Here is a 12,549-nt window from a genome sequence, read left to right as displayed (position 1 = left end):
AAGATGACATGTGGTCAGTCTCCATGCTAAGATGGTTGAGTTCCTTTTTAATTGTACATGAGTATATTGAATCCTCCCCCCAGTGGTAGTTTACTGCTTTCTACCCAGGGTTGTTTTTTCCTGACTGTTGGTTGCTTCTCAAGTAGTTTGAAAGAAAGAAGGTTTTCCTCCAGGAAATTCCTAAATTTCATTTATGCAGCCTAGTGTCTCCCACAATTCTGTGAAATGTGGGCTGTTCCCCTACCTTCTACAGTTCTGGAGATAGTTCAGCATCACAGTGTAGCCTGTGTTGTCCGTGCCTCCAGAACTCCTGTTTCTGTGGCAGCTGGTAGCAGTGGTTTGCTTTGCTGCTGACCAATTCCTTTGCTAACTTTGATTCTTAGTATGTTTTCAGGAGTAGTAAACTTCTCCTTTCCTGGATCAGGTAATTGGCAGCATGGTGGCCTCAGCTACCTGGATCTGCTTGCAAAGCACCTTCCTTCTGACACAACCTGCTGCCCCTCAGGCAATAGGAGAGCTGTCCTGGAAACATAAGGCTAAATAAAAGCAGACCTCTATATTGAGACAGCATTTACAGTCTCTTCGGAGAGCAAATTATTCCACTCCTATTTGTAGCCATTTGACCCGGAGGAGCTGCAACTTCAGTGCAGAAAAGCCTGATCAGGAGCTTCTGAGCATTTTGGGGAGAGAATCTAAGGACAAGGTTGGCGCTGTCTGCCTAGCTCTTGGGGGTAAATTCTGCAAAAGACCCAGAAGGAAAAGCCCTTTTAGAATCCTTGAAGTCTCTTTCCTTAGCCCAAGATCCTGAAGGGGGTCCACAGCTCCCCCCAAGACGGATCTGGGGATTCCTATGAACAGACCCCATCCCCCACGCAAAGGGACTAGAGACTCAAAAGGGAGGACACAGAGATACATCTAGGGGATTCCAGGTTCTTGATAAAAAGGGCCGCAAGAGACCTTACCCCAGCCACAACAATGCAGGAAACCCAGCAGAACAGGCAAAAAGAGCCAAAAACAAAGGAAGCATAAAAAGGAAAAAAAAAAATCTAAATTTCATCCTCTGGCACTCTTCCTCCTCCTCCATTGAGGGAGAATTTTCTGATTCAGGCTTTGAGCAGAACAAGGAGAAAAAACAGCCAAGGTTTTTTCTCCAAGCTGAATTTGCTACTGTGTGCAGGAAAATGGCATCTGCTGTACAGCTCCAACCAGATGAGAATTCAAAGAGTGAATACCTGCCAGGGAAATCCCCACCTCAGAAAGCAAATTCCCATGCACCCTTCCTTTTGAAGATGTAATCAGGGATTAATGGGAACATCTTGATAAGGGAAAGCATACAAGCAAAACATGCACTTAGCATTTTTTACAGTATTGATCAGAAATACCAAAGGTAGAGACTACCCTTAGGAGGAGTTTTTGGTTTTCTCAGCTGTTCTGAGCATCCATGGATGCTTTCTGTTCAGCAAGAGCTGCAGTAGCCTGACTAAACTACCTAAAGGCCCTGGATGACGAGGATCATCCTGACTTCAGGACTATCCTTAAGAGATTGTCCTTGGTAAGTGCTAGTTGCAGATGGCTCAGAGAACACAATGAGGTTCTCAGCCAGGGACATGGCATCCAGATCAGCAACCCGGTCTGTTTTTATGCACTTGGATAGCAGATGGCCACTCCAAACAAATCCAGAAGTCTTGCACATGATCTTACAGACACTTGGCCTCCCATCTGTGGATCTGTTCACCAGGAACAGAAAGCTTGACACAGTATTTTGCAAGAGAAACAATTTATAGATTAGTAGGTACAGATGCTCTTTCACACAAGTGGCTGAAGCGCTTTCTTTATGCGTTCCCACAACTTCTGCTTGCAGAAAGGGTGATTGAGAAGATAAAATGAAAGGAAGCAAAGTTGATCGTTCTACCGCCACACTTGCCAAGCAGATAATAGTTTTCAGATTTGGAGACTTGGCATTGGAACCTAACCCTGCAGTATCAACCAGTGAGTCCACAAATCCTTCACCAAGGTTCTAGTCTCTATTCAAATACAAGTTGCCTCCAAGTGACAACGGAGCTATTGAGAGGAAAGCATTAAATGCACTCTGTTTATCCTCCAAGATGAAGCAGGACTGTACTGGCTTCCACGTGGACTTCCTTGCTAAAGGGCTACTCCTCCATCTGGGCATGGTTTAGCTCATGGTGCCAAGCAGACAGAAATCCCAAGGACCCTGGAATTTCACCTATTCTAGATTTCCTTCAGAACAGTAGGGACAAGGGACTGTTGCCCAACACTGGAGAATGTTAGTTGTCAGATTTAAGCAGAGTCTTAACACACTGTGTCCTTGGGCTCCTCAGCTGAAAGTTTGCAGGCTGCAAGATTTCTCAGAGTAGCCAAACTGGCTAAACCTGCAGACAGACCAAGCTACCTAGGTGGGATTTTACCACTGGTGCTAAAATCCCTAACCACCTATCCATTTGAACTGTTCGGCCTTTCTAGTTTAAGAAACCTTGCTTCTTGGTTGCTAGCATGTCTGCTAGATGTGTCTTGGATTTGGCAGCTCAGGAACCATACTGTGTCCCCCATGATAACAAGGTGGTTGTAAGGACTCCAGAATTTTTCTTAACCAAAGGTGAATTCCTCTTTTAATTCTAGATGTCCCAGGAAATGAGCTTCTCATCATTTTTGTCCAAAACAGAAAAGGTGTGGTATAATCTAGATATACTTAGAACACCAAAGATCTACCCTCAGGTGCACTGAATCATTGAGAAGATCAGGCTCCTTGTTCATGTTCTTCCACCTGGAGTTCCAAGGCCTTCAGGCATCCAAACTATTCCTGGCCAGATGGATTAAATTGTTATGCATTGTAGTGACACAAAAGGCACCAGGTAAACCTGTTCTTGAAGAGGTGGGTTTTAATTCTTTTGGGATCTCTAGCAACATCTTGAGCAGAATATGTGCCTCAACTGAGGAAACTTGCAGGACAGCAACATGGTGTTTTATCAACACCTTTATCAAACACTATAAGATGGACTTTCTAGCCTCTTCAGAGGCCTCCTTTGGCAGGAAGGTGCTGTATGTAGTGATCCAAACATAACTTGCCATTTTACTTTCAAGGGGAGACTTCTATATTTGTCTGTTTCTTTGTCTCTCCCTTACTACTTACTTTCCAAGCATCACAAAATTGTGGGAGATGCTTGGCTATGAAATAAAATTCTTTACCTAATTATCTTTTTGCTAGCAGCATCTCTTCCAATTCTGCTGTCGCTAATATGACTTCTATAGCCAAGAGGCAACATTTATTTTGTCTAGTTTGTGAACCAGGTAGCCTACTGTAGATAGTTCACTGCTTGGCATTAAGGTTATTGTTGATGATTATGTGCTAAGAATTTCTACACAGCTTTGGAATGACTCTTTTGGGCGGCAGCTGGAGAAGGGGGGCATGACCAGCATGGGCTGAACAATTTCCAAAACTGTAGAGAGTAAGGGTACAGCCCAGGTATCACAGAATTGTGTGAGATACTGCTAAAAGAAAGGAAATAAATAAGAAACTTTTTTATTGTCAAAACTGTGTTGCAAGTGGCTTCAGTTGAAAAGTACTTACAAATTTTATTTCTAAAGCTGAAAAATACAATTATTCTGGAGAGTTCTTCCTGAGGGGTGATCCTAAGACCAGGTTCAGTTTAGAAACAAAAATGGTCTGCCTCCAGTTACCATGGAGACAGAATCCCCACTGTAAAGATTAACATGGAAGTTCCTAGAAAGAAAAGTCAGATAAGACAGAATTTTCATTTTCTGTGACATTTGGACAAGCCACTTTGTGCTTCAGTTTCCCTGTTGTAAAACAGGGATAGAGCCACCTGGGTAAATTGCTTTGTGATTTTTAGGATGAAATGTGAGATTTGAATATAAGCAGTTTTACATGAGCAAGTGTAATACAATTTCACTGAACTAGTGAAAAAAATAACTTGTTGCATAGAATAGTCATTTGACTTTTTATACAGGTTCCAGCACCAGAACAGGCAGAAAAAGGTGGTGTAAGTAACATGACAGAAGCCAAACTAGTACTCTTCCTCACCTCCTTCTTTATTAAGGTATCTTTCTTTTAATATGATGTCTGGAGGGAGGGCAAAATAATTGTACTTTTAACAATGGTATAAAACCACTGCAGAATGCAAACCTGCATGTTCAGGAATGAACTGGAACCTCAAGAGTAAACTGAAGGCTGGTTGAATGGCAGTCTGATGCATGGGTTAGAATTCAGGATCTCATTTTGTCTTCTGCCCCCAGCCTGGCTGGGCCTAGAGTGCATTTGAGGCAGCATGTTTGGTCCTTGAAGGAATGGGGAAATGCCTCTTCCTCTTCAGGGACTTCTAGAGCGAACTTGGAGTGGCATTGACTGACATACTCTGGTGAGAGCTATGTTCAGCCTTCTGAAGGACAATCAGCTACATGGGATTTTTTTCAAGTATGAAGGAGAGAGAGAGAGAGAGAGAGAAATGAGGACTTTGAGGACCTCTCCCTCCTAAAGTGCCAGGGAAGGCCAAAGCTTGGGGCCTGATTTTAACTAATAACTGCTTAGACTTCCTTTTGATAAATGATTAGTCATATTCTGTAGCATTGGGAGTTCCTAGAGGGTCTCTTGGGTGTAGAACAGAAGTGGGCAAACTGTGGCCTGCGGGCCACATCCAGCCTGCGGGACTGTCGTACCCGACTGCTGAGCTCCCGGCTGGGGAGGCTAGCCCCTAGCCCTTCCCCTGCTGTTTCCCCTCCCCTGCAGTGATGCTGCTGTGCGGGTAGCACCCACCCACCTTTCTTATTGGAAAGCCTGTCCTGCCGCTCTGAGTGGCATTGTAAGGGGGAGGGGGTTGGATAAGGGGCAGGAGGTCCCGGGGGGCAGTCAGGAGACAGGGAGTGGTTGGATGGGGTGGAGGTTCGAGGCAGGGCAGTCAGGAGACAGGGAGCAGAGGGGGTTGGATAGGGGATGGGGTCCTGGGGTGGCGGGGGGGGTTTGGGGATGGGGGGACAGGGAGCAGAGGGGGTTGGATAGGGGGTGGGAGATGCCTGGGGAGGCAGTTAGGGACGGGGGTCCCAGGAGGGGGCGGTCAGGGAACAAGGGGGGGGGTTGGATGGTTTGGGGGTTCCAGGGGGCCTGTCAGGGGTGTGGATAGGGGTTGGGGCAATCAGGGGACAGGGAGCAGGGGAGGTTAGATGGGTGAGGGGGGCAGTTAGGAGGTGGGAAGGGGGAGGGGGCGGGGGCGGGGGCCAGGCTGTTTGGGGAGGCACAGCCTTTGCGACCCGGCCCTCCATACCGTTTCGCAACCTCAATGTGGCCCTAGGGCAAAAAAGTTTGCCCACTCCTGGTGTAGAACATACCCCAAACTAACCACACTGTCATGTTTTCAAATCACTATTTTGCTTTTTCTTTCTGTTAAGGCTGGCTGTAAAGCTTCAGATATTGGTATCATATCTCCATACAGACATCAGTTAAAGATAATCACTGACTTGATGACAAACTCATGTATCGATACAGTGGAAGTTAATACTGTGGACAAATACCAAGGAAGAGACAAAAGTATCATAATAGTATCTTTTGTTAGGAATAATAATGACGGAAATGTGAGTGGATCATATTTGACTAAATTATTCAAAGACATTTCACAAATTTTGACTGCCATAATGGAAATCCTTAAAATAAGACATTAATACTTTTTACTGAACATGCATGAATGTATTTTCGTCATAATTACATCTATAACAATTGCACATACACTGGGAAAATTGAGTGGCTAGTTGGCATTTACAAAGTAATACAGACGTATTAAGGACATTTTTGTTAAAATGCTATTTTTAATTATTTGTATAGTGTCAACAATTTGCTCAACACTTTGATACGATGCTTGTTTTAAAATGAAATATTTTAAATTCAAATTTAGTTCATTCATACTGTTTGGCTTTGTTTCTTACACGTGGACAATGAAAATGGATTAATGGGTTTCACTTTTGTATATAGTGTTTCTAACCACTTTTCATTTTTTTTCTCCTCCACTAGCACATTGTGTTAAAGTTTGGGTTGGAAAAACTTAAGAGTGGTTAAGAATGTCATATTAGAATTAAAATAATTGGATAATTTATGTTGGCTAAATTTTTTAATGCATTTTATAGAAACATAATTTGGAACCAGATTTGACATGTGTTCCTTTTTAAGAAATATATGCAAATTCCTTGAGATTTAAAAATTTGAAGATGGGTTGTACTTCTACACTTTTTTCATTCTTTTAAAAAGTAGGAATTTAAGAGAGAGAAAATAATTATATTCATTTCAACAGCTTGGAACACTTCTGATGGACTGGAGGCGTCTTAACGTTGCTATTACAAGAGCGAAGCACAAATTAATCATGCTGGGTTGTGTTTCATCACTGTGCCTCTATCCTCCTTTAGAGAAGTTACTCTGCCATTTAAACTCTGAAGCCATGATATCCTTTTCCTGTGCACTTCTGTATATCCTGATACTCTTACTACTGGTGTTGGATAAATATGTTCTTCTTAGTTTTAATATTTTAAAATGTGATAAATTACAACAGTTGAAACTGCACACTTTTTTTTTATTGAAACAGGCTGGAATTATATGCTGAGAAGCATATATACTACAGAGTGCTTTCAAGGGAAGGAAAAAGTGCTGCTAGACTGGGGCGCTTAAGCTCTGTAGCATGAGAACTGCATTTTCAATTTGTATATTTACAGTAAATATACACTATTCTTAGAATAGACCAACTTAATATTTGCCCATATTTGTAACTTACATTTTTGCCAACAGCTTTCCATTTAGTAGTGGATGTTATGGTGAAAGTCCTCTTTGAACTTTAAACTATGAAACAATTTAAGTAAAATACTCTGTGCAGTGGTCCCTATCTCAGTGCTGTAGAATTCCATGTTTGCAGCTAGCCCAGTGGTTTTCAAACTTTTGTACTGGTGACCCCTTTCACACAGCAAGCCTCTAAGTGTGACACCCCCCCCCCAATATAAATTTAAAAAAACCTTTTTTTTGTATATTTAACACCATTATGGCTCCCTGCAAAGCGGGGTTTGAGATGGAGGCTGGCAGCTCGTGAGCCCCCATGTAATAAGCTCGCGACCCCCTGAGGGGTCCCGACACCCAGTTTAAGAACCCCTGAGCTAGCCCATTTATTCAGTAATTTAGCAGTTGAATAGGCAGCATCTCAAAAAGAACAAGGAACACCTTGAAGATGTTGTTTGTTCATCTTGAAAAGTTGTAACCGTCTATTGAATTACAAGTCCTGTTTTTCAGTATGGTCTTCCCCATTGGCTATTGCTGCCATGATACATATTCTGTTTTCTCTCATGATTTGTGATCAACACCAGCAGCCAAAGGAGGCTACTCAAATGCCATTTCCTTGAATGTTGGGTCTTGTGTGTCGAGTGGCAGGAGTTGTATCTGTAACTGAGCTGTAGCAAGATTTGGGGTGAATGTTTCAGACTCTTCAAGATGCGCAAATTGTGGCCTGTACTATATAGTCAACCTGTATTACAGTGGAAAAAATTACCAACTAAACCTATTAAACGGGTATGCTTTCGGTCCAGCTAATAAGTGAGTCCAAACTTTGTAATTCTCTTCCACAATTTGCAAATCAGCTTCAATTAAGGGTTTGTTTACACAATGTGGCAAGGGTCTCTAAAGGGGTGTGACTTGCAAAGCACTCTAACTGCCTTGCATTAGAACCTGGTGAGGTGCTCTAAAATTTGTCTGGGCCAAATCTGAGAGACTGGTGATGTGACCCTATGCACCAGGTTGCAAAACTCAGAGTGGAGAGCTGGGCCCAGCCTCATGGGATAGAAGCTGCTGCTGCAGGGTGAGTGCAGGGAGAATTCACTTATCAACCCTCTGCATACGAGGCTGGGAGAAGTGTGTTTGCCTAGGCTCAGTGATGGGCTAATGTGCCCCTGGACATGGCACCCCATCTAGAACCTTCCTGTGATCCAGACATACTGTTTGGGAAACACTGAGGCTACACTGTTTAAAATTTTAAACTAAAGCTACATCAAAACAAGCCCCCTATTTAACCCTGTTTTTCTACCGATGCATTTTATAGTCTGCTAGATGTGGTTAGCGTGTCAACTTCTTATTTTCTCAAACTTGTGGAAGGAGAGGACATGTATTTAAAAGGAATTGTATTGATAGTGTAATAATTAATAAGGTGCCTAGAACTGCAAAAATGCTATCTTTATGTGCATAATCTCTCTTGTTAATTGAGTCTTTTAGTTAGACTTCATCCCTTCTCAGAGTAATTAGAGAAACCTATAACTTCTGAAAGAGCATGTGAAGTGGAAAGGTTGGAAGATGGCATTGTGATATGCCCCAAAACTACTTTTGACACAAGACAGACCCTTACGCTTAGAAACTCTTTTGCAAGAACAAAATATTATCCAAGTATTTGAAGTTTATTTTCCTTAACTTTTATTACATTTTCAATCTTCCATCAGGGGCACATGAACGAGTCTATCCGTGTAACCTCCTATGATTGTAAAGATGAAGAATTTGAGCGGGAAAAGTCATCTTGTTCATTTTCTATATGTGCTGCTGAATGCAAATAATGGTTTAGTAGACTATGGGTGCTGAGTGCACCATGTAGCCTGAATGGATTTGATTTCAGTCTGGTTTCTCAAACTGTAAAAGTTTCTTTTCACCATATTGCACAAATTATTTTAAAGAAAACAGGTAATTTTAATACCAGTGTGACACTACCATATCAGTAACACAAAAGTCTGCACTTTTAGAGGTACTAGATAGCCACTCTCATATTCCATTTTCCTTTGGATATATATATTTCTTGTGGGTGATAAGAAATTTCTTATTGGCCACTCGGTACAAATAATACACTGCTTTGAGTGACAAGAAATTTGGGATCATTCTGGTTTTGCAGATTTTAAAATGTAGTTTTTTGCAAGAAAGAAGGGAATTTCTATGTAAAACTTTAAGACTGTGTTTTTGTGTCTGTTAGAAAATGAGTTCCCTTTTCTATTTCCAATGCCTGTTCTGTTGCTTTCTCTTTAAAGTCTGTCCTACATGTAAGAACATACATAATTGAATTCCAGACTTCTCACACTGACCCAACTTGATAATGTATCTCTGTCCTCCACTAGCTTTTGGATAAGTTTTGAGAAATATGATATACCTATTCACCTTTAAGAATTAAAGTAAAGTTTTTTTAAAAAAAAAAAAAACTTTCATCGGGTGAAATCCTGGCCAACCTTGAAGTCAATGCCAAGACTCTTGGACTTCAATGGAGCCAAGATTTTTTATGTAGTATTGGCTTTCTTTTGGGAGTTGTTGGGTTGGAGACAGAATTGCAACTTAATGTTAATAAACTTACATGCCAGGTTGTTTCCTTAAATGATGCAAATTTCCCTTTACTTGACACAGTATAAGAGAGCTCAAATAGAACTACCTCATGCCTAACACTTTAGTTTATGCTATTAACTCAACATTAATTTGTAGATTTTAACTTTTGACTCTACAAAAAGACACACATGCTGTTCATTGTATTTTTTCACATTTTTTTCCTTTGATGTCAAAGTTGTGTCCTAAGGGTTGTTCATAACTTTATACATTAGATATGGGCATTTTTGGTTTTAAAATTCACTAATTTTTGTAATATTTGTAATGTAATAAAAATTTGCTCAATTGTTACTATTGGGCTAGTTATGGCACTGCTTGAATCAAACAAAATATCAATATTTTCAGTTGAAATGCTTAAAGACACAATGACTTACTGTGTAACTGAACTTCTCATGTATGTTACTGTTTTTTCAATAGCAACGTAGGCAGCTGGTGAAAATATCCTTTGAAGGGGCTGAGCCCACCGCCATTCACTCTGCAGAGGCAGCTCCTGTTGAGCAGGTTTGGCTTGGCTACCCATTCTGGCCTGTTGGGTCTCGCTGCTCACGGATTCAGAGAAGTGCACCACTGTGTCACTTGATGTGTCTGTCCGCACACAGGTGGTTCCTCCTCCCCTGCAATACCTACCTTATTCCCTTCTTGGCCCTGGAGATGCTGGAAACCAGCCTTTATTGGTCAAGCTGGGTTGGCGGTGGGCAGGCTCAGAAAATAGAGTAGGTATGGCTGAGCCCCTTTGAGCCTTAGCAACCTGCCGCCTATGATAGGCAACAAACAACTATTTAAAGGTGGGAAAGTTTTAAAACATGTAAAATATATAAAATCTTTCAATACTTCAGTAAGCTTGCTGGAGCAATCTGGTATCTCTTTCCACAGAATTTTTCCTTCAGTTTTGACTTGTCAGTAATTGCTTATAAGTGTTCTGAAGTTTGAGATATTTAATATTATAAGCCAAATCCTCAGCTCGTATATGTTGACATACACTGATTTATACCAACAGAGGATCTGACCCTATTATTGATAACATAATACTGATTTTGATTAACTTAAATGAAAAGTTCGTAAAATCTCACTTACACTACATGAAAATCAGGCAAAAGAGTAAGTCTGCCATCTCCCTCTTCCCCCAGTAGTTAAAATGTGCCCTCTTCAGGGAGTGGAGTTTAGCTGAAACTAAGAAATACCTACAGATAAAACTGCACTGAGCTGGAATAGATAGAAATGGAGAAAATATACTGACAAAGGAAAATACGGGATTCATTTAGAACCTAATAATACAGAAGTGTCTTGGTGCTAGAATGACAATTTAAGATTTAATTTTTAAAAAATCTTAATATCCAGTTTTGGGTGGCATCAGTGTGTAAGGATACACAGCTAAAGTGTGCTAAATTCAGCTCACTTTCTGATGTAGAAACTAAGGCCCTGATCCTAGAGTAATATCCATTGGTACAGAAATGCAGGAATCTCCAATATCAGATACCAGGATTATAGCCTAAACCAGGACTGTTAAACAGGTCTTAATTTAGTCTTCTGTAAAAGTGAGATCTTAGTGAAAAAGCTGTCAGCTGTCTAAAGTGGAGCTGAATATCCGGTGAAAGGACCATTTTAAAACTCTCACTTCTTCCTTGAACTGCTTCTTCCATTCCTCGCCTCTGCTCTTTCATGGGGATCTGGCTGCAGGAAGTTAAACTTGGGAGTGTGTGTGAGATGAAGTTTGTAGTTTTGTGGCTGTTTGGATTAGACTAACAAAAAGCTACTTTAGTTTTCCATTATCTCTTTTCTACCTACATTAATTTAGGGTTCTTTTTAGTAATGTTTCCAACTGTGCAGGGTTGGATCTTGGTGCATGGATCTGACAAACACCCAGGAGGCCTTTAAGAAGGTCTGTGGATACTCAGTGTCCATAGTCAGATTCTGTCTAATCCCTATTTTGAAGTAAAGCACTAATGTCCTCTGTTCTGTACTATGCCTGCTGGTGACTAATTAGCTCACCCCTCTGACTCAGGCAAGTGGCTAGCCATAATTTATTCATGGAAATGCCAATACCTCTAAGTAATCATGAGAAGATGTCAAACCTAATGACCAACTTGCTCCTAAATATCTGAAACAAACAAAATTTATAGGACAGAAGGTATACTTTAAGGTACAGCTTTCTAATATATACAAATTTTCAGGTCTTGTAAATTTACATAAGAACAAATGACAGAATGGATAAAGGCTGTAGAAAAGCAAACCTTTTTAGAGAACCATTTATAAATGGGTTTTCTCACTTTCTTAAACACTACAGTTCATAAGAATAAACACAAAAGTTGTTTGATCCCAAACTTATTTTAGGCTAACATACAAATAAAGGCTAGTGCTAACTATTTCATTCAGCATGACTGTATCACTGCTGGCCTATAGGCAGTTTTCTGTTGCTTCTCATCTGTACTTTATAATCACTTCCTGATATCTCTTCATGAATTTCCAGTCACCTTAAGCTCACTGTGGGTGAAGCTCAGCTCTTGATCTTTCCTCCCCAAGCCCTCTCTGTCTGCCACTGTGGACATCACTGCTATCCTCCTACTCATTTAATATTTTTAAATGAGTAATTTTTTAACTTGGCCCTCTGGCTGGATCTGTGTGTTCAGCAAGATTTAGAAATAGCCTATTAATACTTACCTAAAATCTAAATTCCAGCTTTTTCTTTCTATCCACAGAGACAACATTTCAATCTTCATCATTTCATGTCTTGACTGCTTCGGGTACCTCTTTGCTGGCCTTGAATATTATACCCTTGTTTTTCCCAATTCTATTCCGAATGCTCTTGCTAAAATCTTGGTTCAATGCTCCGATCATGTCAACCCCCTCTCTGAGCACCTCTACTACTTTCTCTCATCTGCCCCCGCTCTTCGGTTTTCCTCCAGACATGTCGTCTTCTCAGCCTTTCTAGAATCTTGTGAATGTCTTGCTGTCAGTTCAAGTTCAACATTGCTGAAACAGCACTTAATCTCTCCTGCCCCCTCTAGGCCCTCTTTGCTACCTCCTTTCTCAATCAATGTAGATAGCATCACTATTTTGTGCTCTTCAGTCAGGCCTGTTAGCTGGGTGTCATCTTTATGGACCTCTTTAAGTCCTCAATTGCAGGCTGTCTAAATCTTGCCTATTCT

The 12,549-nt window shown here is 41.0% G+C and overlaps 1 protein-coding gene across 3 annotated transcripts in view; it reads left to right on the top strand.

Moving 5' to 3' along the window:
• DNA2 (DNA replication helicase/nuclease 2) overlaps positions 1-9,694 on the top strand; it is a 35,677-nt gene extending 25,983 nt beyond the window's left edge. For 2 of the 3 annotated variants that reach the window (XM_075130868.1, XM_075130867.1), the window contains exons 18-21: positions 3,990-4,079; positions 5,422-5,604; positions 6,315-6,463; positions 8,471-9,694. In XM_075130868.1, the coding sequence (XP_074986969.1) occupies positions 3,990-4,079; positions 5,422-5,604; positions 6,315-6,463; positions 8,471-8,525 (477 nt within the window). In that variant the 3' untranslated portion in view covers positions 8,526-9,694. Of the gene's footprint in view, positions 1-3,989; positions 4,080-5,421; positions 5,605-6,314; positions 6,464-8,470 lie in introns of those variants that run through there. The other variant, XM_075130869.1, reaches the window with a different exon arrangement.
• Positions 9,695-12,549: the final 2,855 nt, after the last annotated feature.

The sequence above is a fragment of the Caretta caretta genome, chromosome 7 (genome assembly GCF_965140235.1).
Source record: "Caretta caretta isolate rCarCar2 chromosome 7, rCarCar1.hap1, whole genome shotgun sequence".
NCBI lineage: Eukaryota > Metazoa > Chordata > Testudines > Cheloniidae > Caretta > Caretta caretta.
Note: the sequence above shows the minus strand (reverse complement) of the source record. Positions and strands in the feature narration are given on the sequence as shown.